At 48.1% G+C, this 25782-nt stretch overlaps 2 protein-coding genes across 5 annotated transcripts; one reads left to right on the plus strand and one right to left on the minus strand.

Moving 5' to 3' along the window:
• Positions 1 to 559: 559 nt before the first annotated feature.
• Positions 560 to 6497, minus strand: LOC140996423 (retinol dehydrogenase 13). Of its 2 annotated transcripts, XM_073466830.1 has the most exons (8): positions 6441 to 6497; positions 5314 to 5584; positions 3474 to 3608; positions 2757 to 2948; positions 2471 to 2632; positions 1959 to 2078; positions 1659 to 1863; positions 560 to 1443 (listed from the first exon to the last, which is right to left on the minus strand). In XM_073466830.1, the coding sequence occupies exons 2-8, from the start codon at positions 5462 to 5464 to the stop codon at positions 1335 to 1337; spliced, it is 1074 nt and encodes a 357-aa protein (XP_073322931.1). In that variant the 5' UTR covers positions 5465 to 5584; positions 6441 to 6497; the 3' UTR covers positions 560 to 1334. The 2 variants fall into 2 exon arrangements, with proteins under 2 accessions (XP_073322931.1, XP_073322930.1); XM_073466829.1 differs by having other exon boundaries at positions 5314 to 6497.
• A 230-nt stretch (positions 6498 to 6727) lies between these two features.
• On the plus strand, positions 6728 to 25747 carry pogzb (pogo transposable element derived with ZNF domain b). 3 transcript variants are annotated; one of them, XR_012178802.1, is made up of 20 exons: positions 6728 to 6800; positions 10251 to 10369; positions 12997 to 13077; positions 13213 to 13424; positions 13564 to 13648; positions 13730 to 13921; positions 14268 to 14408; positions 14673 to 14880; positions 15056 to 15210; positions 15300 to 15400; positions 15483 to 15629; positions 15727 to 15861; positions 15943 to 16136; positions 16314 to 16463; positions 16954 to 17013; positions 17507 to 17619; positions 18688 to 20316; positions 20584 to 20620; positions 20830 to 24213; positions 24276 to 25747. XR_012178802.1 is itself a non-coding variant. In XM_073466782.1 (19 exons), exons 2-19 carry the CDS (start codon positions 10255 to 10257, stop codon positions 22766 to 22768), a joined length of 5694 nt encoding a protein of 1897 aa, XP_073322883.1. In that variant the 5' UTR covers positions 6728 to 6800; positions 10251 to 10254; the 3' UTR covers positions 22769 to 25747. The 3 variants fall into 3 exon arrangements, 1 of the variants encoding a protein (XP_073322883.1); XR_012178801.1 differs by having other exon boundaries at positions 20830 to 24201; XM_073466782.1 differs by having other exon boundaries at positions 20830 to 25747.
• Positions 25748 to 25782: the final 35 nt, after the last annotated feature.

Consider the following 25782-nt stretch of genomic DNA (forward strand, 5'->3'; position numbering starts at 1 on the left):
TCGCTCATATAGAACCTTATATCGCTCATATAGAACCTTATATCGCTCATATAGAACCTTATATCGCTCATATAGAACCTTATATCGCTCATACAGAACCTTATATCGCTCATACAGAACCTTATATCGCTCATACAGAACCTTATATCGCTCATACAGAACCTTATATCGCTCATATGGAACAGAACCTTCTATCGCTCATATCGAACAGAACCTTATATCGCTCATATAGAACCTTATATCGCTCATACAGAACCTTATATCGCTCATATATAATGATTATCTTTTTTTCTCCTTGTAATAAGCAAACTATCCAGTCTGATCTCAATTTTGTGAAAGACACAGTTATATTGTCAAGCACTTTCAAGCACTTAAACTAAAATCTTCCTTTTCAGACCTTGAAAACACAACATTGAAATTCACTCACTTTCAAGGATTTCAAGCACCCGTACGAACCCTGCTTATATGGCTCGTACAGAACCTGTGGACAGTCTTGGTCTAAAGCTTAAACATGTGAATATCACTGCTGATGAGGAAATAAGAGACTTTATATGAAACATAAATCAAACCTTTTATTCAGAAAATAAAATAATATCATCTCCATCACAGTACAAACTAAAACATCACACTTTGTTTCATTAAAGCAAAACTAACCTTTAATTAACTGTAATCTGATTACCTGAGAACAAAACAACAAACTGTCATTCATCTTCTGTCTTTCATTAATAAACCATCATACAGCAAACATATAGCAAACATACAGCAAACATACAGAAAACATACAGCTGAAGACAAACATCCTCAAATATCAACCACTGAGGAGGAGGAGACAGAACGGAGAAGACAGAAAGGACCTCGTTATAGAAACATTAAGGAAACACAAAGGGAACATCCCAGAAATGTAAAGGGAACTGAAGATAAAACATAAATGGAACATTAAAGGAACATGTTGATATTTCTCTGGAGGAAACGGTTAACCAATAAAAAGCAGGTGTGACATCACTGCAGGTCAAAGGTCAACAGTGAAACAGCGTCCAATCAGAAACAGTGTTGTTCAAACGAGCACCATGGTTTATTTTTTGTCACGTCCTGTTTTACAAACTTCACTTCCTGTTCTCATGAAACAAACTGACCTCCAGCTGAAAAACTAAATGATCATTCATTATTATCTTAATGTTTTTTTCATCCACTCTGAACTCTGATTGGCTCCTGTCAGCTGTCAATCACCCTGAGTTTGTCAATGATGCTCATCCGTCTGACCTGATGGGGGCGCTACAGCCTGTGGACTGGACTTCACTTCCTGTTTCTGCCTCACACAGACATCAGGGCTGAGGTCAGAGGTCAGTATCCTTTAGTCCGACCAATCGGGTGCTCTCCTCCCACAGCTTCCTCGCCACCTCGTCGTCCCGCCCCTCTGGAGCCGCCTCCTTCTCAGCACAGTCACTGAAAACAAACACGTCATGATTTAAATGACAGCAGCTGAAGTGAAGTGAGTCATGAGCCCAGTGAGCGGCGTGTTGATGTCACCTCATGAAGACTCATGAACCACCTTCATGACGTCTGTGAGACAACCAGCAAACTTCAACTGACAGTATAAAGAGTTTAACAGGAAGTGGCATGAGATCCAGAACATCCACAGCCCGCCCTCCTCCCCATACCTGAAGTATTGCCCCGATCGATCCTCCAGGCCGGGCGTCAGGGCGCAGTACAGCGTCGTCTGACTGCCCTGAGTTGGAGTCTTCATCAGCAGCAGAGAGGGGAGGCTCAGCAGCGCCCCCAGCAGGGGGAACCAGCCCTGAACATGGCGACCCAACTCAGTCCGGATCACACCCGGGTGGAGACAGAACGCCGACACACCGGAGCCTGAAAGAGACACTGAGGTCAGGACCGGCAGGTGGGAACAACAGGTGTGTGTTTACTACAGTCATCTGACCAGCCAATCACAGCCCAGCTCTGACCTCTGAGTCGTCGGGCAAGTTCTCTGGAGAACAGGACGTTGGCCAGTTTGCTCTGTCTGTAGCTCTCCAGAGAACTATACGACCTCCTGCTGAAGAACAGGTCGTCCAGGTCGATCCGTCCTGAAGAGTCACAGACGCAACAACACCAATCAGAACATCATCATCAACAGAGGCCAGGGGTCAGAGGACAGGGGGTAGAGGTCAGAGGAGGACAGGGTCAGAGGACAGGGGTCAGAGGACAAGGGTCAGGGTCAGAGGAGGACAGGGTCAGAGGACAAGGGTCAGAGGACAAGGGTCAGGGTCAGAGGACAAGGGTCAGAGGACAGGGGGTAGAGGTCAGAGGAGGACAGGGTCAGAAGACAGGGGTCAGAGGACAAGGGTCAGAGGACAGGGGGTAGAGGTCAGAGGAGGACAGGGTCAGAGGACAGGGGTCAGAGGACAAGGGTCAGGGTCAGAGGACAGGGATCATGGTCAGAGGACAGAGGTCAGAGGACAGGGGTCAGAGGTCGTACCCCCACGGTGGGCGATGGACGACACGGTGACCACTCGGCTGGGGACGGAGCTCTTCAGCTTCGGCAGCAGCAGATTGGTCAACAGGAAGTGACCCAGATGATTGACAGCCAGCTGAGTCTCAAAGCCGTCCTCTGTCAGCCATCTTGGACACATCATCACTCCTGCAGACAGACAGGTGAAGGGAGAGAGACAGGTGATCAGACAGACAGGTGGAGGGAGAGAGATAGGTGCAGTGACAGACGGGTGAGCAGACTGACAGGTACAGAGACAGACAGGTGAGCTCACCTGCGTTGTTGATGAGGATGTCCAGTCTGTCTTCACTGTCCAGGAAGTCTTTGGCGAACTGTTTGACGGAGTAAACGGAGGCGAGGTCCAGGTGTCTGATCACCACGTTACCGTTTCCTGTCGACTGCCGGATCTCCTCCGCCGCCTGCTCCGCCCGGGTCAGGTCCCTGCACGCCATCACCACCCGGGCCCCTGCAATGAAGCAAACACACCCATCACTACCCGAGTGCCTAAAGCTACAAATCAAACACACCCTGTCTCCACCCGGGCCCCAAGAACTACAAATCAAACACACCCTGTCTCCACCTGGGCCACTAGAACTACAAATCAAACATGGCTGGGGCTCCTAGAACAGCAAAACAAACGCACCTTGTTTCAGTGGCCCGGGTGGTGACAGGGTGCGTTTGATTTAACACACACAGGAAGTATTAATCCTTGTAATCGGCTCAGATGGTTTGAGCCTTTCTGAGCATTACTATGACCTCTGACCCCTGGTGATGTCACCACGATGTCAAAGTGTGTGTGTGCGTGTGTGCGTGCATGTGTGCGTGCGTGTGTGTGATCTAGAATCAGTAGATTTTTGGGTTAAGTTGGTGGAGATGTTCTGTACTGGCTCAGAAAACACAAACATCAACTAACAATAAAGAACTGACCCACACACACACACACACACACACACACACACACACACACACACACACACACACACACACTGACCTCTGCGTGCCAGGTCTCTGCTCGTCTCTTTGCCGATGCCGGTGTTGGCTCCGGTGATCAGAACCGTCTTCCCGTCCAGACGAACAGAACAGCGACACACTCCACCTGAAATCCACTTCCTCAACACTGCCAGACCTACACACACACACACACACACACACACACACACACACACACACACACACACACACACACACACACACAATCACTGTCATCAGAGATGTTTACAGATGAAAAACAGTACTAGAGTAAATGTACTTAGTTACATCTCATGCTGCAGATATCTGAATATTGTGTGTGTGTGTGTGTGTGTAAATATGACAGTAAATCAAACAGTTACTAAACAAGGCTGAGAGAAAAGAGACGAGTCAGCAGAACACAGGAATGTTAATCAGCTGTAACACACTGCACTGTGTGTGTGTGTGTGTGTGTTCAGGCTGTGGCTCAGGGCCAGCGTCTTGTTATCGGAAGGTCGCTGGTTCGATTCCCCTGGTCTGCATGTCGAAGTGTTCCAAACTGCTCCTGATGTGTTGGTTGGCACCTTGAATGGCATCACGCTGTCATCACACTGTCATCACGCTGACATCACGCTGACATCACGCCGTCATCACGCCGACATCACGCTGACATCACGCTGACATCACGCTGACATCACGCCGACATCACGCCGTCATCACGCCGACATCACGCTGACATCACGCTGTCATCACGCTGTCATCACGCTGACATCACGCTGTCATCACGCTGTCATCACGCTGACATCACGCCGTCATCACACTGTCATCACGCCGTCATCACGCTGACATCACGCTGACATCACGCCGTCATCACACTGTCATCACGCTGACATCACGCTGACATCACGCTGACATCACGCCGTCATCACGCTGACATCACGCCGACATCACGCCGTCATCACGCCGACATCACGCCGACGTCACGCTGACGTCACGCTGTCATCACGCTGACATCACGCTGTCATCACGCTGACATTACGCTGTCATCACGCTGTCGTCACGCTGACATCACGCTGTCATCAGTGTATGAATGAATTACTGTAAGTCACTTTGGACAAAAGTGTGTGTGTGTGTGTGTGTGTGTGTGTGTGTGTGTGTGTGTGTGTGTGTGTGTTCATTGATCTTCTGTTTGGTTTCAACTGAACACACTTCCTGTAATCCTGCACATTACAAGTACATTTACTCTTGTAATGTTCTTTAGTACAATTTTGAGGTACTTGTACTTGTTGAGTATTTCCATCTCCGATTACTTTATACTTCCACTACATTTATCTGATTACTGTGGTTACTAGTTACTTTACAGATTACATGCTGAATCATTTTTTAATAGATAAAAACAGATTGATGATGATCAGCTGACTCAGTTTATACATGTAATATATGGATCAGTTCCTTCACTGATACTTTGAAACTTCAGTACATTTAACATACTTTATTTACAGTGTAATATTTAACACTATCTTTACTTTTACTTCAGTATGACTGTTGAGTACTTGTAATCCTGGAGAACCAGTGTGATGAACACGACCTTTTGTAATGGATTACATTACATCTCACACACACATGAACACAGTGTGTACACAGTCATTAACACACACACACACACACACACATGAACACACACACACATGAACACACACACACATGAACACACACACAGTTAATGATGAAGTTAAATATAAAAGCAGGACTGGAGCTGATCAGCCAATCAGACCACACCAGTGCTCCACCTGCTGATGGAGCTATAAACACTGTGTTCTGTGCAGATGATAAGTTATTGATCATGATAAGTTATTGATTATGAATCAGAGGTAAAGTCTTACAGATCAGAGCGACTCCCAGCAGAGCTCCGGCTCTCAGCAGCAGACCCCCCCGGCCCTCCTCCTCCGGCCCCTGCTCCGTCTCTGGCTCCGAGCTGACGCCGCCGCCGGGCCACGGCAGCACCAGGAATCCTCCTGGAGCTACGTCTCTCATCCCTGCAGGTCAGAGCAGACTGAAGACAAAGTGGGCCGAGCCGAGCGGAGCCAGGACAGACAGCGGGGGGAGGGGACAGATTAAGTGAGATTAGAGCAGATTATGAGCACAGAGCTGCTCCTGGATCAGTTAGAGAACACAGACAGGAGGGATCAGTGCAGCCCAACAACACGTCACAGCCCAGCACAGCCCAGCCCAGCACGCACACACACACACACACACACACACACACACACACACACACACACAACATGGTTCTGACTGCAGGATTAATGTCTGATCACCAGTTATTGATTATAGATCATCTGATAGAAGGAATGCAGCCAGCTGCAGCAGACATGACAGAGAGGCTGAAGGCAGCAATGTAACAAGTACTCAACAGTCATACTCGAGTAAAAGTAAAGATATGCTGTTAAAATATTACTTTGGCCAAAGTAAAAGTCACCCATATGAATATTACTCGAGGAGAAGTCTTAAAGTATGAGTATTTAATGTACTTAAGTATGAAAAGAGCTGACTATTACATTAATGATGAACATGTAATCAGCAGAGTAATCAGTAATCAGTAAAGTAATCGGTAATCAGTAAAGTAATCAGTAAAGTAATCAGTAATCAGTAAAGTAATCAGTAATCAGTAAAGTAATCAGTAGTCAGGAGGGTAATCAGTAAAGTAATCGGTAAAGTAATCAGTAATCAGTAAAGTAATCAGTAAAGTAATCGGTAAAGTAATCAGTAATCAGTAAAGTAATCAGTAAAGTAATCAGTAAAGTAATCAGTAATCAGTAAAGTAATCGGTAAAGTAATCGGTAAAGTAATCAGTAGTCAGGAGGGTAATCAGTAAAGTAATCGGTAAAGTAATCAGTAATCAGTAAAGTAATCAGTAATCAGTATGGCATTTTTGTGCCTCTGCTCCTGACGTCACTGTCTAGCCCCGCCCCTCTTAAACCAACAAAAACAAAATGGCGCCTGCCCTGACAGTGTGCTGCAGTTTTGGCGCCTCTCTGCCTCCATGTTGGCGCGTGTGTGTTTGTTAGTCTGGATGCGGGTGTAGTCTCGGTCGGGCCGGTTCACCGGAGCTCTCCAGCCTGAAGACCCGCAGGTCCCCGCAGGTCCCCGCAGATCCCCGCAGCTGGACGGACTCAAGTTCCTCCAGAAACATTTACACCAGCCAATCAGAGACAGCGTTGTCTCAGAGGGAAGTGACGTACAACCACTGTGGGCCAATCTGCTGCTCTGACACCGACAGCAGGAGGAAGACCCGCCCCCCGCGCGCCTGGAGAAGAACCGTACGAACCCGTCCGTGCTCCGCTGTCCCGCTCCGCAGCTCCAGAAGCAGGTAAGACCAGCACGGCTCGGTCCGGCTTGGCCCGGGTTAGCACGCAGGCCGGTCCCGCTGGCCCGGCAGCTACATTCAGGGAGCGCTCGGTGTGTTACTGCTGCCGGAGGGGCGGTGCAGACTCAGTTACCCAAACACACCGCGGCTGGTTGTGCGCGCGGCTGCGGGCTGAACTGGGTCTACAGTCCGGTTCTGGTTCCACAGTCACCTGAATGCAGAGTTAACTGGTTTAACTGGACTCTGTAGTGATCCTCTACCCGCCCGGACTGAAAGTTTCCTCCTGCGGGGAAAGAAACGAACAGTGCGGGGTGGAGGAGGTGCAGCAGCGCCCCCTGCGGCCGCAGCGGGGCGGTGCACGGCAGTGTTTACTGTGCACTGCTGCACAACTTTATTTAAAACACAAACCGATAACAGACAGGATGTAAACATTACAATAACAACAACAATAATAATAATAATAATAATGAGTCATTACAGTGTTTATTTTAATGAGTTGGAGCTCTAATAAACAGCTGTTTACAGTCTGTCTCTCAAATTCAATTCAAAGGAGCTTTATTGGCATGAAAGTTTAACAACAATGTTGCCAAAGCATCAAAACACAACTCGTCCAAACACTCGGACAGAACACAACAAATAACAACACAAACACAACACCAAGATTGATTTACATCAATTATATATACAGTATATACAGTGTGTGTGTGTGTGTGTGCGTGTGTGTGTGTGTGTCTCAGGTGTGCATGGTGACACATATTGGGCAGCAGGTTGCCCTGTCTCCTTCTCCCAGGAGTATTTTAATGTTGAGAGGTGGTTCAGCTCTTTGAACTCTGAGATTACAGAGTTGAACTTGTTAAAATAAATGTTCCTGCTTTCGTTGATGCTTTACATTGTAGGAGAAAGTGCATCTCTGTCTCAGCCTCACCTGTCCAGCAGTGACCACATGTTGTGTTGTCTTTTGGTTGCCGTGATTGTTTGTGTCTTCCTGTTTGGATGGTCAGTTTGTGGTCACTGAGCCTGTACTTGGTGAGCATCTGTCTCTGCTTCCTATCTCTGACAGCAGAGAGATGTTCTGCTCTTCATCGTCTCTTTTTAGGGCGAGATAACGTTCTGATCCACTTTGGCTTTTAGTTTCTTCTTCCCAATGTTCCAGGCAGGTTTCTTTACATTGTGTTATAATGTGCTTTACTCTGATTGGTGTTTGGAGAGCAGTGTTGTTGTGAGGCTGGTCAGACTGTCTGAGAGGGGGCAGTCAGCCTCAGTACCAGCTGACATAGGGGCTCTTTTCTGGGCTCAGCTCTTGAGTGTGGAGGGCTTTGGAGTGGAGGGCGTCTCTGGCTGGATTTCAGCTGGTTAAAAGTTGAGCGTTGTCTGTTGGATGTTAATTATCAGCGGGTATCTGCCTCATTCTGCTCTACATGCATTTGTTGGTGTGTTTCTGTGTGTGTAAAATGTGTCTGCTGAACTCTGCATGTAAAGACTCTGCTGGATGTTTGTCCCAGCGGGTTCAGCTCTGATGACTGAGTGGACCCAGACTTCACTACCGTACAGCGCAGTGGGCTGGATGACACTATCAAATATGTGAAGCCAGATTTGGACTGGAATTTGGAAATGATAAAATGTTCTCTTAATTGCATGTAGGGCTCTTCCAGCTGTTTCTTTTAGTGCGTTCACTGCCATGTTGAAACTCCTGATGCTGTAATGGTTTTACCAAGGTAGCTATAACTCATGCTGCGTTCAATGATACGATTATTTATGGTAAATTGGTGTTTGTTCTCCTGACTCTGGGGCGTTTTTGAAAGATCATGACATTAGTTTTCTTCATGTTTACTGCCAGGGCCCAGTTCTGACAGTACTTTCCTACTATGTCCAGCTGCTGCTGTAGTCCTTGTTCAGTAGGAGACAGTAGAACAAGGTCATCAGCATAAAACAGAGACTTCACCTCTCTATCTAGGAGGGAGAGGCCAGGAGCAGCACATGGATCCAGCTCACCAGCAAGTTCATTTATATACACGTTAAATAAAGTCGGACTTATATTGCAGCCCTGGCGTACTCCTCTTCTCTGGGTGAAGAGTTCAGTCTGTTTGTCTTAAATTTTAACAGCACACATATTTTCCAAACACACTGATGTAACCAGATGGTTCATGTTGCCCCCTGTACCACAGTGCAGGAGCCTGTAGTAGAGCCCTTCATGCCAAACAGAGTCCAAAGCTTTCTTGAAATCAATGAAACAAGTGAATATTTTACCACTTTTTGTTTGGTGAACATGTTTGTTAATTAAAGTGTGAAGGGTATATACATGGCGGTGGTGCGGTGTTTTGGGAGGAAGCCAGTTTGACTTTTACTCAAGATGGAGTGTTCGTCAAGGAAATCCAGTTTCCTTTTATTCAGAATACTCCAGAATAATTCACCTGGAGCTGCTGACACAGAGGCCACGGTAGTTATCAGGGTCTGATGTGTCCCCACTCTTATGAATGGGGGAAATGAGCCCTTTGCACCAGATGTCAGGAAACATCCCGACTGTAACACAGTATTGAACAGCTTTAACACTGCACCCTGCAGCTCTGGGCTGCTGCATCTGAGCATTTGGTTTTTAATGCTGTCTGGACCACAAGCTTTCCTCGGCTGGAGACATTTTGTCTGTGTGGTCAATTCTTCCCAAGTAATTGGGAAATCAAGCGGGTTTTGGTTGTCTTTAATTGTTTCTTCTAATGTTTGGAGTTTTTCTTGTATAATACACTGATCTGAATTGATTTGATTTATTGGCGTGTCTTTGTACAGATTTTCAAAGTGTGCTCTCCAGATGTCTCCATTTTGGATGAGTAGTGTCTGTTGCTTTGTGTTGAGCTTGTTCCACATATCCCAGAATTGATTTTGATTAATGGCATTCTCAATATCTTCAAGTTTCATGTGGGCATCATTTTGTTTTTTGTTCCTAATTGTACATTTATATTTCTTTAAAATGTAATTGTATCTAATGCGTAGGGCTGGGTTGTTTGGTTGGCGATGTTTTTCATTTGTTATATTTCTCAGGTCTTTTCTGATGGTCCTGCATTCTGGATCAAACCATTTGTCAGCGTTTTGCCTTTTAACAGGCTTCTGTTTTTGTTTGATGAGGTCAGCTTCAATAGCTGCCCTATGAAATATGACATATATATATTATATATATGTGTATATATATATATATCCCTCTCTGTCTGTCTCTCTGTCTGATGAATCTGTCTTCACTTCCTGTTGACACGTGTTTACATATGTATATTGATAACTATATAAAGCTTTACAATCATAAACTCTATCAGAATAATGTAAATGTAAACATTTTGGATTGACAGCTGAGCAGCTCTGTTCAACCATAAACGGTCATGATGATGATGATGAAGATGAAGATGGGTGAAGGTCAGAGGTCAAACACATATCATGTTGATGCTGACATTTTTTTTCTGGTTTCCATAGCAACATGGATACAGAGTTGTTTATGGAGTGTGAGGAGGAGGAGCTGGAGCCATGGCAACAGGTGGACGACAGCGTGGAGGAGGACGAGATGGACTTCATCGACAACTACTGTGAACCAGGTGAGAACCACACACACACACACACACACACACACACACACACACACACACACACAGAGGCCCTGTTCACACCTGGTATCAACATCAATCAATCAATCAATCAATCAAAGCTTTATTGTCATTTAGCTGTACCAACAAAAGCAGTGCAGCAAAAATGAGATTGTGTTTCTCCAGGATCAATAACACAAACACAATAAGTAACTATAATAACTTAAAACTAAAACTATGACTGAGGCTCATGAAGTGCAGCAGTGCTCATGCTCCTGATCAGCTGTTCAACAATCTAACAGCTTGTGTTAGGAAGCTGTTGATTAGTCTGTTTGTTTGACTTTTTAGACTCCAGAACCGTTTTCCTGATGGGAGCAGTTCACAGAATGTGTGGAGAGGGTGGAAGGTCCCTGACGATGTTCAGGTCCCTGCTCCTGCAGAGGGGAGGGAAACTCCGATGACCCTTTCAGCTCCTCTAACTTTTCTCTGCAGGGCGTTTTTTTGTCTTACATACTGCAGCTGGAGTACCATGTCGAGTATAATATGTCAGAGCGCTCTCCACCACACCACTATAGAAGGTCCTGAGGATGCTGATGGGGAGAGAGGCTTGTTTCAGCTTCCTCAGGAAGTACAGTCTCTGCTGGGCCCATTTCGTGATCCCTGAGGTGTTTTTATTCCAGCTTAGGTCCTGTGAGATCTGCACTCCGAGGAACTTGATGTTCTCCACTCTCTCCACTGTGCGGCCACTGATGCTGAGAGGAGCGTGCTCGGGCTGAGACTTCCGGAAGTCGATAATCATCTCCTTCGTTTTGTCCGCATTGAGCATCAGATTATTTTCTCTGCACCAACCCTCTAGGTGTTTAACTTCTTCTCTGTACATTGATTCCTCATTTCTATGAATTAGTCCCACCACTGTGGTGTCATCCACGAACTTGATGATCTGGTTCCCCTCGTGTCTGGATGCACAGTCGTGAGTTAGCAGTGTAAACAACAATGGACTGAGTACACAGCCTTGAGGAGATCCAGTGCTCAGCGTGATGAGTTGGAGGTGTTATTTCCGACACGGACAGACTGAGGTCTCTCCGTCAGAAAGTCCCGGATCCAGAGACATGTGGCGGTGTTCAGGCCGAGTAGGAGGAGTTTCCCCATTAGTCTCTGGGGGATGATGGTATTAAATGCTGAGCTGAAGTCAATGTACAGGATTCTGGCATAGGTGTCTTTCTGGTCCAGATGGGTGATGACTGAGTACAAAGTGGTGGATATTGCATCCTCTGTTGAGCGGTTGGGACGATAAGCAAACTGCTGTGGGTCATGTGATGCAGGGAGGCTGGCTGTGATGTGTGGTTTGACAAGCCGCTCAAAACACTTCATCACAATTGGTGTCAGTGCGACAGGGCGGTAGTCGATCAGACAGGATACAACTGATTTCTTTGCTACTGGTATTATAGTGGATGTTTTAAAGCATCTAGGGATGATGGCCCGACTGAGGGAGATGTTGAAGATGTCAGTCAGGACATCTGCCAGCTCACCAGCGCAGGTTCTGAGCACACGTCCCAGGATGTTATCCGGGCCTCCCGCTTTCCTTGGGTTGACCCTGGTTAGGGTCCTGCGTGTGTCTGCTGCGTTGATGGTGAGGGCTGGCCCGATAGATGGTAGAGAAGGACCAGCCCACCCTCTGTCGGGTTCGGTGCTTCAAAGCGTGCAAAGAAGTTGTTGAGCCTGTCTGGAAGAGAAGCATCGTCGTCGTTGACCCCCTGCCTGGACTTGTAATCCCTCAGCGCTTGGACTCCCTGCCACATCGCCTGGTGTTTCCTGTGTTGCAGAGGTGTCCCTGGATTTTCTCTGCATAGGTGCCTTTCACAGCCTTGATTCCCTTTGAGAGCGCAGACCTGGCTGAGCAGAGAGCAGTCATATCCCCGTCCTGAAGGCTGCATCTCGGGCTGTCAGCAGCAAGCGCACCTCCGTAGTCATACAGGGTTTTCAGTTGCCATGTGCAGTGAAGGTCTTAATTACAGAGACATCCTATGTGCACTTTGCAATGTAGCTGGTTACAGCCTCAGCATACTCTTCCATGTCTATCTGATCTCCCTGTGAGGCTGCTGTCTTAAAAACCTCCCAGTCGGTGTGCATGAAACAGTCCTGAAGTGCTGAGTCTGCCCCCTCAGGCCAGGTCCGTATTTGTTTTTTCACTGGCCTGCTGCGCTTCAGTAGTGGTTTGTAAGCAGGCACCAGCATAACAGATACATGAATCTGTTGAAACATGAATCTGTCCTGAGTGATCTGATCACACCTGTACAGCTCTCAGTACAGGTGTGAACGGACACATTCACTGTGATGTAAATGACATGTTTGCTCTCTGAACCTGATGATGTCAGCAGTGAACACAGCGTCTGTTAAACTGATCCAACCACTGAACCAGTAACACAACACACCAGACTCCCTTTACAAATGTAATGATTTTAAGAGTTGTTGAGTTCAAACAAACTTTATAACCTCTGTGAAACTCTGACTGTGGCAGATTTTAAATCACTGGAGCTTCTTGTAAATTCAGCAAATGCTCCACATGAACTTCTTTCTGTCTCTGTCCGTCTCTCTGTCTGTCTCTCTGTCTGTCTCTGTCTGTCTCTGTCTGTCTCTAGTTGAGGATTCTATGTCACCTCTTCCAGCCTCTGAGACTCCGCCCCCACAGATTCCCCAATCCATCACACCTGCCCGACCAGGTAACAGAACTAAAATAAATCTATCGTCAGACATTAATCCCAGAGGCCTGAGGGTCACAGTCTCTGTTTGAAACGTCTCTTAACGTTTCTTTGGACTCATCAAAAGTTCTGATTTCAGTGTCTCTTGTCTCTCAGCTTCCTCTCCTGTACAGATCATCTCCTCTGTGATTCGTCCTCCTCCCTGCGTCATCACCACCTCCTCCTCTGTCTCTCGTCTCCCCGCCACAGCCCCGCCCATGATGGCTCAGGCCCAGCCCCTCATCCTGACACAGACAGCGAGTGGAACGTTTCTCCTCCCAGCAGCCACCGGGACAGGCAACGCCCCGCCCATCCTCCTCACCACACAGGTACAGAAAACAAACACACCCTCTGCTAATGTGAGGGGTGAACTGTTCCTTTAAGATGTTTGCTTCACTCTGCTCGTGCCTCTGCTCAGTGTCTGTGTTGTCACTGTGATGTCACTGTGATGTCATGTGTTTACTTCAGGGTTTCCCGATGATGAACCACGGCGCTCCTCTGCTGCTGAACCTGCAGCCCGGTCAGACAGTGCAGCCGCTCACTCTGATCCAGTGTAAGACGACTCATCAATCAATAATAAGTAAGAGATCCAATCAGATTATTGATCCCAGCTCACTGCTTCCTGTCCCCACAGCCCCGTCGTTGGGTCAGTTAGTACGGCCCAGTGTGGGCGTGTCCCCCGTCCTCCCCCAGGGCCAAGCCAGACCAGGCCCCGCCCCCTCAAGAGGCCCCACCCAGCCTGGTTCCGCCTTCACCGCCATGCAGCTTCCTGCCACACTGACCATCCGCACCAGCACGCCAGGACCTGGTCAGTCCCCCTGCACAGGTACATCTGATCAGAAGGGAGCTGATTGACTGACTGATTGATTGATTGATTCATCTCATCTCATTATCTGCCACTTTTTCCGTGAGGGTCGAGGGGATGTTACCCCCCTCTTATCCCCCTTTCAGGGGGTTGCGGAGGTTACTGGAGCCAATCCCAGTTACTCTATGGGCGAAGGCCAGGGTACTCCCCTGGACGAGTCGCCAGCTCATCACAGATTGTTAATTCACTGATTGATTAATTCACTGATTGATTTATTCACTGATTGATTTATTCACTGATTGATTGATTCACTGATTGATTGATCTGTTTTTATTTTTTTATTTTCTTGTTTGTTTGTTTTTCCCAGTTAACCTACAGATGACCCAGGTGGGCGGGGCTAACTCCCTGAAGCTGGCAGGTTCCCCCGCCCTCCCCTCCGGCTCGGCTAACGGAGTCACCAGAATCCCTTCGTTCAGCAGCAGCTCGGGTCGATCAGTTATCAATACTGGTACCAATCCTTCCTATCAATACTTATTTAATCAAAATGGTTGTCCGAGCGAATGGAGCATGTCGGTCACGTGATGCCAGCGTGTGACCCGCCTCTTTCTGCAGCGCTGCTCTAAAATCAGAAGCTTTTAGTTCATTATGAGCTGCTGGACTTTTATTGTGAAGGAGCAGCAGGAAGTCTTGAGTTTAGAACATGAAGGTGTGACTAAATTGTGTTGCCATGGTTACTGCACTGTGTGTTTCTTTGTGTCACCTGGTCTGGCAGCTCCTGGCCACTCCCCCTCTGTCGTCATGATGCCCAGTGTGACCTCGGCGCCGACCTCCGACCCCACGAGGGTGGTGATGAGCGTGGAGGAGTTTTACTACGGCACGTATGACGGCGACCTGAGCCTGAGGAAGCCACAGCCACTGGGCATCAAAACATCCACCTTCACCTGTCAGATCTGCTCTCACCTGGCCGAGAACAACCTGAGGTGGGATCACGAGCACCTGAACACACCTGAACACACCTGAGAATACCTGAACACACGAAAACACCTGAACACACCTGAACACACGTGAACACCTGATTTGTGTGGATACATGTGCAGTGGTGAGTATGTTTACCTGTGTGTGTGTGTGCGTGTGTGTGTGTGTGTGCGCACGCAGGTTGATGCAGCATATGCTCCAGCACTCGGAGCTGATTGGAGGAGGAGGAACAGGTGACGACAGGAAGTTCTGTAAGTTCTGTTACCGACAGTTCTCGTCTCCGGCTCAGCTGCAGAGTCACCAGGAGCAGGTGCACGGCCCCGTCCTGTCCTCCTGTAAGAGTCTCACCTCACACACACCTGGAGCACATAGAACTGATGTGTCCTCCTGGACTCACCTGGACTCACCTGTCTCTGACTCTCAGGTATGTGTCGTATCTGTGAGTGGGCGTTTGAGAACGAGCCGGCGTTCCTCAACCACATGAAGTCCAACCACAAACCAGGAGAGATGCCCTACATCTGCCAGGTGAGTGTGACCCCTGACCCCTGACCCCTGACCCGGCTGAGTGTGTGTCCTCAGGCCTCGTTAACTCAGGTGTGACTTGCAGGTGTGTTCATATCGCTCGTCCTTCTACTCGGACGTCCTGCAGCACTTCGCCAGCTTCCACAGAGACTCTCGCTTCCTGCTGTGTGTCTTCTGCTTGAAGGTTACCAGAAACCCAGCCAGCTACCAGCAGCACCTGCTGCGACACCAGGTAACACACACACCTGTCTGATGGATGCCATGGATCAGGTGAGCTAACGAGCTAACACGTACGTGTTAAGACTGTTAATCTTCTCCTGTCCTCTCAGATCAGTCAGGCCTTCCACTGTAACAGGTGTCGTCTTCAGTTCGTCTTCCTCAAAGACAAGATGCAGCACAAACTGGAGAACCACCGCAGCTTCCGGCGCCCTGTCCGTCTGGAGGGCCTGCCCCCGGGGTCAAAGGTCAGACCACTTCCTGTCCCTCACACTGTGAGTCTGCGTCATATCTCTGCCTCGTCACTTCTTATTGATCCGTGTCTCCAGGTGACCATCAGGACCTACGGCAAGTTCAGGCCGCTGATGACATCATCAGGAAGTCGGCTGCTCCAGAGCCCCTCCTCCCACATCCAGCCAATCATCATCAAGACCGAGCCCAGGACTCAGAGCCAGAGGAGCCCCATGAAGTCCCTGCGGTCCCCAACAAAGAAGCCCGTCAGCCGCAGAGTCCACGTCAGCAGGTCAGACTGAAGACATGAAGTTTTTTCTGAAGGTGGAGACGCTTCAGTTCTCATCATGTCTGTCCTCTCCTGTCTCCTGTCTCCTCATCTCCTGTCCTCATCACCTGTCTCCTTGTCTCACGTCCTTGTCTCCTGTTCTCACCTCCTGTCCTTGTCTCCTGTCCTCCTGTCCTGCAGGATGTCCTCGTCTGACGGAGACCGGTTGGTGTGTCTTGAGTGTGGGACGGACGCCTCAGACTTTGCGGCTCACTACCCGACTCACGTCCACTGTCTGCTGTGTCCCTACAGCAGCTGCTGCTCCAGAGCCTACGCTGCCCACATGATCCAGTAAGAGTACTGCATCACAGTAAGAGTACTGCGTCAGTACTGAGTCACAGCAAGAGTACTGCGTCAGTACTGAGTCACAGCAAGAGTACTGCATCAGTACTGAGTCACAGCAAGAGTACTGCGTCAGTACTGAGTCACAGCAAGAGTACTGCGTCAGTACTGAGTCACAGCAAGAGTACTGCGTCAAAGTAAGAGTACTGCGTCACAGTAAGAGTACTGCATCAGTACTGAGTCACAGTAAGAGTACTGAGTCAGTACTGAGTCACAGTAAGAGTACTTCGTCACATAAGAGTACTGCGTCAGTACTGCGTCACAGTAAGAGCATTGCGTCACAGTAAGAGTACTGCATCAGTACTGAGTCACAGTAAGAGTACTGCTCAGTACTGCGTCACAGTAAGAGTACTGCGTCACAGTAAAAGTACTGCATCAGAACTGCGTCAGTGCTGCGGTGCTGCTCTGTTGATCATTGTTTGTGTGTTTGTGTTTACAGCCACCACGTGCCGCGCTCCTCGGACACAGCGGTTCCTCTGCACAGACTTCCTCCTCCCTGGTGAGACTCAGCTGACTGATGAAGTTACTGTAATAGTGCTGCAAAGTAACTGAGTACATTTATCTGACGGCTTTAGTTACTAGTTACATTACAAATAAAGCTTATTACACACAAACATGTGAAGAGTTTATTATTAAACAGCTGAACAACAGACTCCATCACAGAGTGTACAGTAGATCTGACCAGAGGACAGCAGAGATGTTTGTGTGCTGCAGTAAGTGTGTCTGACCTGCAGGTGTCGCTCTTCATCATCACAACTGATGAAGATGAATACTTGATGTGAAGTGACTCACATGTTTTTATGAACATTAAAACGTGTGCAGCAGCAGATCATCAACAATATTTCACCCAATCAGAATGTACTCAGTTTACAATTGATTTATCGTTGGACTGATCGATCAATAGACTGATAGTTGGAGCTCACAGAAACATCACAGCTGTCTTAACGTATTTAATTGATCCTGTTAACGACTCCGTCCTCGTGTCTCCTCAGTGTCTTCCTGCTGCGCTGCTCTCACTGTGACTTCAAGCCTCAGTCTGCTGATCAGATGGCCGATCACCTGCTGATGAACCCCGAGCACCACAGCGCCACCTGTCGCACCAGGAGTAAGAGCTCAACACACACACACACAAATGTTTCTATAAAGACGTTGTTATGAAGATATAACAGACCTGTGGACCTGTTTAACTTTTTATAAGGACCATATGAAGTAATTAAAACACCAAAATTCATGTTGTGGTCGGATCCTTCATGAACCCAGATACGCTTCCATATTTAACCTTTATCATATCTCATTCAGAACATTTCCTGTTTCCTGATCCGATCCTGATCCATTTTATTTCAGTCCTGATCATCAGACTGAACGTTCAGGTCCACTCCTCTGTCTGGTGTTCAGTCTCTCTGTTCTGGAGCTTTAACAACCTGGAGTCAACTGTGAGCCAAGCTGTTAGCGTTTAGCTCATGAGGTCAAAGTCAACCTGTTACTCTTATGTCTATTTGTTGTCATTGCATTATGCTCCTGTAAAGTGATGTTTGACTTAATCCACAGATATGAAACCGACACAAACCTGTTCAGCTCTGGAGCTTTATCACCAGTAAATATGTGAACCAGTAGCTAATGTTAGATGGGACCTGCTGTTACAGTTTCACTGCTGCTCTGATAAAACCAGCACAGATAAAATCTGCAGATATGAATCAGTGAACTGAACTTTGTGTTGGGTCACAGCTTGTCTGTCAGTTCCAGCTTTTCTTTGTGTTCATTGTGTAAATAAAGTAACAGCTGTCGTCTCCTCCTCATAAATCAAACTTTTCTCAAGGAGGTCCGGAGGTTTCCACAGATCTGTTGCTCCACTGGTTCTGGCTCCACCCGCAGCCAAAGAAAACAAAACTGACTCAACTGACGGTTCACAGTCTGCACTAGCTTCCTGACAGCAGGAAGTAAAGTGTGTTTATCAGGAATTATGTGTTTACATGTCATGAAGTCTCCCTACACAATCTGTCCACAATATACGGAAGAATCAGCCTGTAAACTAGAAATGTTGAACAACTTTATAGCCTGACCTGTTTTTAACTGTTTTGTTTTGTTGAACTGAAGATCACTGTTTGATTTTGTTCTGATACTAATGTTTCTAGAAATTAAAGTAAATAACTATTTCATTGTCACTTCTTTTCAGCCTACACCGAACCTGACATCCAGTTCTGTCACAATGAAGAAGAGAAGGAACCAGCCCAGAACAAGGACTTGCCTGATCCTTCCTGGACGTCAGCTGATTGTTGGAAACATCCGACAGAGAATGACGGCACCTCCATCGTCACCTTCACGCAGGGCAGCGGTCCTCGTCACTGCCTGTCCAAAAACAGCGACGCCATCGACTTTTTCAACATGCTCTTTCCTGCAAAACTCGTGGAGCTGATCACCGAGGAGACCAACGCTCATGTCAAGACCTGCCAGTACCTGGGCTCCAGCTTCCCCGACTGGGTCCCCGTCACCAGCCATGAGATCAAAGGTTTCATGGGCCTGGTCATCCTGATGGGGATCCAGAACCTTCCCGACCCATCTCACTACTGGTCCTGGAGTCACTACGACAACAGCTACACCTTCTACAGGGCTATGAGCTTCAAACGCTTCAAGCAGATTGCTGCTAACATCCGCATGGGCAGCTTCACCACAGACGAGTACCGTGGCACCAGCAGGTCCAGTGACTCACTGCACATCTTCAGGCCGATGCTAGCCATGATGGGCAGAGCGATGTGGAACACCTACCTGCCGAACTGCTCCCTGTCCATCGACAGGGCGCTGCTTCCCTGCCTGGAGGAGGAGAGCGACCACGCCAAGGGCAGCCCAAAGACACAGCCTCAGGTGTGGCTGCTCTGTGACTCCAAATCCGGCTACTGCCACCGCCTCTTCATCCAGGTCGGGGCGAAGATGGGCGAGGAGCTGGGCTTCACCGTGGTGCCGGAGCTGGTGAAGGGTCTGGAGGACAAACGCCACCATCTTTACCTGGCCAGCTCGCTTACATCTGTCCCACTCATGCAGAAGCTTCTGGATCAGGGTATCTATGCCTCCAGCTCCTTCCCTCCACCCAACCCCATCCTGCCCAGAGAGCTGTGGGAGGAGGGCCAGCTGGAGAAACCCGGGGACTTCCTGCAGAGGCAGTATGGCCCTCTGCTGGCCACCAGGTGGAGGGACATGAAGGAGATGGGCTGCCTGTCAACTAATGCAGCTCCAGGTGAACGGGACACTGTTTGGAGGCGGTCTCAGACCAAAGTGGGAGAGCTGGACCCCATCGACCGCCCTCAGGCCTTCCGCCTCCTACAGGAGAACATGCGAGGGGTCGACATTTGCAAGCAGCTGCTGGCCTGCAACCCTCTGGGAGGAATCCCCCTGGACCGACACTGGCGCAGCCTCTTCTGGTTCCTGGTCAACCTGAGCATCGTCAATGCCTTCATTGTGCTGCGGGAGAGCCGCAAAGAGAACCCGCCTGCCTGGGTTCAAGATGGCCTCTTTACTCAGGTCAACTTTCGTAAGCGTTTGGGCAACCAGCTCGCCAAGTGTGCTCAGAAATACTTTGAGACGATGGAGATTGCCAGCTCCCGTGCTACAAGGACGGGGGTGGCAAACGAGCCAGTGAAACAAAGACACAGGATGGCGAAGATCAGCAGCATCTCCAAGAGGTGCAAGAACTGCAACTTAAAGAGCATCCGCCATGAGAGCGTGTACGGCTGCATCATCTGTAAAGTCAACCTGTGCAAACATCCAAACTGCTTCTGGGAATATCACAGCCTGTCGCCTCTGAACAAAGGTCAGTGTTTCACACGTTACTCAAAGGTTGTGGTCGGTTGTGTAACTGAGAAGTTGGTTTATTATTGTTAAACTTGGTAGCTGAATGGTAACGTTGTATGTTCAACACTATGTTACCGGTTTGATCCCAGTTTGTGATCTTTGTTGCATGTCACCCACGTCTCTCCCCTCTGTTTCCTGTCTGCCGCTACTGTCATATAAAGGAACATGTAAAAAAAATCTCTAAAAATCTGCACAGTTAAAGATTCATGTTTGATGTTTTTAACAGGGTCAGCAAAGGTCGGATTTCTCAAGGACAGAATAAGGTAATTATTTCAGATATATGTACGTTTTTTTTTTATCTCTAATTGTTTTAATGTTTAATTTTGGATTAATTTTGTCTTCTAGTTTTACATTTTTGTGTCTCATGTTAGTGGAAGACTAGTTGAGTTTATAAGTTGAGGTTGAAGCCTCCTCTGTTTTGTCAGATGTTGCTGCTGTGTTTGATTAACATATGTTTGTGTCTGTGCTGCAGCGGCGCTATTGAGGTGAATGAGGTGAAGGACACCGTGGACGGGGCGATGGCCCCCGTGGAGGACTTGGACTTCTCTGATGATGAGAGACTCGAGGATCTGGATGACATCGATGAAGAAACTGAAGATATTAAGGATGAATTTCTCAAAGAAGAAAAACGTCCAACGTCTCACCTGCCATCAACAACGAATGGCCACGCCCAATCAGAAACCATGTTGCCTGTGTCTAAAGATCGTGATGACTTCCTCAGTGCCCGTCAGTTGAGGATCACCCTGTTCGCTCTGTGTGACGGACTCCAGCAAGCCTCAAGGGTCTTTTCCACTGACACGCAGCTCATCCGGTCGTGGCTGAAGGAGGCCAGGAAGCGTTTGAAGCAAACTGAGCAGAAACAGAAGGTCCACTCTGACGGCGGCGACCGTATGGTGGCCTGGGTGATGTCCATGCGCGAGCAGCAGCTTCCGATCACGGAGAGCAACCTCTTCCACAAAGCCTCCATGCTGAAGAAGAAAGGTGCGTTCAGCGACTCCTTCCGCATCTCGTATGACTGGGCGGTGAGCTTCATGCTGCAGTATCGGCTGGGTGTAAGGAGCATCGGCAGGGAGGCCACACTATCTCGCACACTACCACCTTCCCTGGAGGCCAAGATCAAGTCCTTCAGGGAGTTTACCCACAAGGTTGTCCAGGCCAAAAAGCTATCAGAAAAAACTGTGGCTGCCATGGATGAGCTGTGTCTCTTTGTGGATCTGAGGTTAGTTCAGGACAAGTCTCGCCGCTCTGAGGCCCTGGAGCTCACAGGGTCTTTACCTCTGGTCACTGTGTACCTGACTGTGCTAGCTGATGGTGCCATGCTGCCATCTCTGGTGCTAGCCAACAGGCAGCTGGCTGAGAAAGTCCTACCGGAGTTTGTCCTGCTGGAGGCTGGCCCAGAGAGTCTGTTAGTAGAAGAAGCCTTGGATCTCTGGACCAACAAGGTTTGGCTCCAGCACGTGTCCAGTCTGGCTCAGCCCAGTAAGTCAATGCTGGTCCTGGACCGACACCGGGAACACTTAGGGGATCCGTTCCTGACTTCCATCAGCGGGTTGGGTACTCTCCCGGCCGTGATACCTGGAGGTTGCTCCCTCCATCTTCAGCCCCTGGAGGTTTGTGTGAAGCCAGTTCTGCAGCGCTTCCTGCTGTCACGCTGGGCGAAGTTCACCTCCGGAAACCCGGAGGAGCTGGAGGAGTCGTTACCTCAACGGCTCCAAGCAAATGTCGCCCAGCTGCTTGTTGATTGGGTGGTCGAAGCCCTGACACACCTGAACAAACTCCCACAGCTGTGGAAGAAGTCGTTCCACCTGACAGACCTTCTGCCCGAGGAGGGGGACGAGAAGGAGGGAGAGAAGATATGTCAGAAACCAGAGGAGATCCAGTCGGACCTCCTCAGGAACCTGACAGAGACCCTGCTGGGAACGGAAGCTTTGGAGGACAGTCCTCCTGAGCTGCTGGAGCTGGAGGAGGACACCGAGGAGGACCAGGAACAAGGAGAAGAAGAGAAACATGAGGACAAAGAAGAGGAAGAAAAGGGGTTGAACAAGGAGAGGGAAGAAACAGGGAAAGAGATGAGGGAGGACAGGAAGGAGATGGAGGAGGAAGGGAAGGAAACAAAGGAGGGAGGGAGGCTGGAGGACACAGACAAGGAAGGAAAAGACACAATCGAAGGTGTTGAAGACAGCAATGAGACAGAGGAGGACAGGAAAGACGAAGTTCAGAAGCTGGAGGAGGACAGCGAGGAGGAAGGAAAGGAGACAGAGGAGGACAGAAAGGAGGTGAGCAAGGAGAGACGAGAGACAAGGATAGTGATAGGAGAGGAGGTCGGTGATGAGTGGAAGATAACGGTGAAGAGCAGGACTGAAGGAGTGGAGGCTGATGGAGAGGATGCGGACAGGATGCACCAAAGCTGAACCAATGATGAAGACGTGGATGAAGGTCCATAGACTGTAAACACCTGAACGAGTCGTCTAAGTCGGCTCACCACCAGATATCATCCTGACATTTACTGAAAATACAGAAAGTCGTTCTCTTGGTGGAGGGTGGAGCAGTGGTGGTAAAGTCGAGCTCAGACGGGAGAAGCAGGACGCGACCAGCACAGCTGAGTGCGAACGACTGCATCACCTGTCAGTCAGAGCAGACTCACCCTTAAACATACCTGTCTTAGTGCGGACTCAAAGCTCCAGTCCACCACAGGTGAATTATACCATGTGATCTGGCTCAGACTGTGAGGTAAGCAGTGAAATTCAGAATCTGCCCTCAGACTGACACAGGAGCTGAACTGATTTTGTATTAGTATGGAGAAGCTGTAGGTTTTCCTATTCACGTCAATTCAGTAGCTACAGCAGCGTCTAGTGGACATGAGAGGAACTGCAGCTCAACACACTGCAACTGTGCTGGTTGCTGCTTGTTTGGGAGAAACCAGCTGGACTGAGTTGTCGTTGGTTTGTTCTGATTTCCAGATGAGGCCATGAACTCACCACTGGATGTAAAACCTGATTCGGTTCAGTCAACGAGTAAATTTCTGCCTAAACCCTGCAGAGACGCCATGTTTGATTTTTACAGATAAATTCAGAACCTGAAGACGGTCCTGTGGTTCAGGCTGCTTCACTGATCGCAGGATATTTACAGATGTCTTCAGTCTCGTGGTTTTTCACGGCCACATCAAAGTACTTCTCAACCTTCAAGTCCCTCCTTCCTCCAGACCAGCCAATCAGCTCAGATCCAGCTGTTAATTAGACATTCAGCGTCACATACAGTTATGAATAACATCATTTTCTGTGTGGGTCTGTAGAGATATTCATGAGCACAGTTCAACCATTAGATGTTTAATTCAACAGCCAAATTAAAACTTCTTCAAACAAACAGTTTCTGTTTATACCAAAGTGACTGAGTGAGTCGACGTTAATGGACTACAAACAAACATCGTCCTCAGACGATCCTCGTAGCTTAACACGTTTAATGAATTATCTGAGCTTTATGGTCCACTGTGTGTTTCAACTGATCCAACCATTGAGCTAGTAACCACAACATCCCCAGACTCCCTTAACAAATGTCTCAGTTTAGTGAGTTGTTGAGTTGGAGACACTTTATAAACTTTGTGAAACTCTGTCTCTGACTAATTCTTCATTATTTGTTCCTTCTTGTAAATTCAGCAAATTTTCTACATGAACTTCTTTCTGTCTTTGAGTAGAAACATGAGCCCCATTCACACTGCCGTTTGCATGCGGGGATCCTGCACCAATTCTCCGCATCCGCCTCTGCGTGAAAGTCTCAGATGCGGCAAGGGGTGAAATTTCCCTCCGCCTCTGATGCGCCTCCGGAGGTATCAGAGGTAGTGTCAGAGGTAGAGTCAGAGGTAGAGTCAGAGGCGTAGTATCAGAGGTAGTATCAGAGGTAGAGTCAGCGGTAGAGTCAGAGGCGTAGTATCAGAGGTAGTGTCAGAGGTAGAGTCAGAGGTAGAGTCAGAGGCGTAGTATTGGCAAACCGAACTAGTGTGAACGGATAAGCCGGCGGCGCGGAGCGAGGGCGTGTTGGTCTGATGGTGTTCACTGTCTGATAACTAAACAGGTCCATCACTCAACAAAATATAAAGAAATGTCCCACAAAGCAACGTTACAGGACCAAACAACAGTAACGTAGTAACCGGTCGTGTCTTTGCCAACTTATATGAGAAAAAAAATACTGCAGTTATAAGCGGAGAAGTGTCTGTCCCCGGCAAAAAACTTTAACTCACCAACTGTGTGTCGCGGTGAAAAAAATCACTGCGACGGTCAGTTACTGTTGTCATGGTGACAGTCAGCCCTCCACCGAGACTTCAGTGAACTTTCCCCCAGAAAACAGCCTCCCTCCCCGCGAGTGACAGAGTCAGACAGCGTCCAGTTTACTGATGGCGATTATGTAATTATGTAATTTAGAGAAAAACGTGACTTTGTCACTTTCCAGGGTGTTTGGTGGGTCAGGATCTCATCACAACACATTATAACTGCATCATATGATGATAAACAGTCAGCAGGTACATGTTTAGATTAACAGGAGGACACCGGGAAACACGTAGAAAAAAACACGTCATCACCATGACGCGTACCGTCACGCCTCTTTTGGATCCGCAGCGCCGGCTTGCTGTGTGTTTTACACACTGGTTCGTCTTTTACGCCGGAGCTGCTCGGTTCTGTGTGAACAACCAACGGCGGAGAATCGGCGAACCGCCGCTGCGGCGATAATGCGACGTCTCTGTGAAAAGGGCTTTGGAGTCTGTTCCCTGGTGCTGATGGTGACACTTGGTCTGAATATGAAACACTGTAGGGAACCACAGTGCAGACAGACTGAGTACAAACGCTTTAATAGATGTGCACATTATTTTTTATTATCTGTTGATTGTCTGTTGAAGAAACTTCCAACCAGTGAAAAATGTTCATCAGTTTCCTAAAAGCCGTCTCGACCTGCAGACAGATTCAGAGAACGCTGGAGAACCTTTTGAACCAGAAATTCATTTTAAAACTAGTTTCTGATGAATGTCCTTTAGTTGCAGACGAGATGTTGACCGACTGACTGTCTCTGAACGCTCTGCAGCAGCTTCCTGTTGTGACGGAGACGATCTCTGGAAGCTGATTGGCTGGTCTGAAGATGTGGACTAATTTGATGTGATTCAGTTTTCAGGACTGGAACAGACGTGTGTCATGAGAAGCTGGACCTGAGCAGACAATGAAGATGAATGTTGTGGGAGTTTTCTGTGTTTATTGAACTGTACAGATGATTTTTATTGTGTCCATCTGATAAAAGATGATTTCATGGTGTCTGAATCTGATCGTGATCCTGCAGAACTCATGTTATCTCGGTGCTGAAGACTTCAGATGATCTTCCTCAGAAATAAAATTAAAAAAACATCTTCACATCTGGTTTGTTTTTCTCTTTTAATGTTTATTTG

Source organism: Pagrus major, chromosome 5 (genome assembly GCF_040436345.1).
Source record: "Pagrus major chromosome 5, Pma_NU_1.0".
NCBI lineage: Eukaryota > Metazoa > Chordata > Actinopteri > Spariformes > Sparidae > Pagrus > Pagrus major.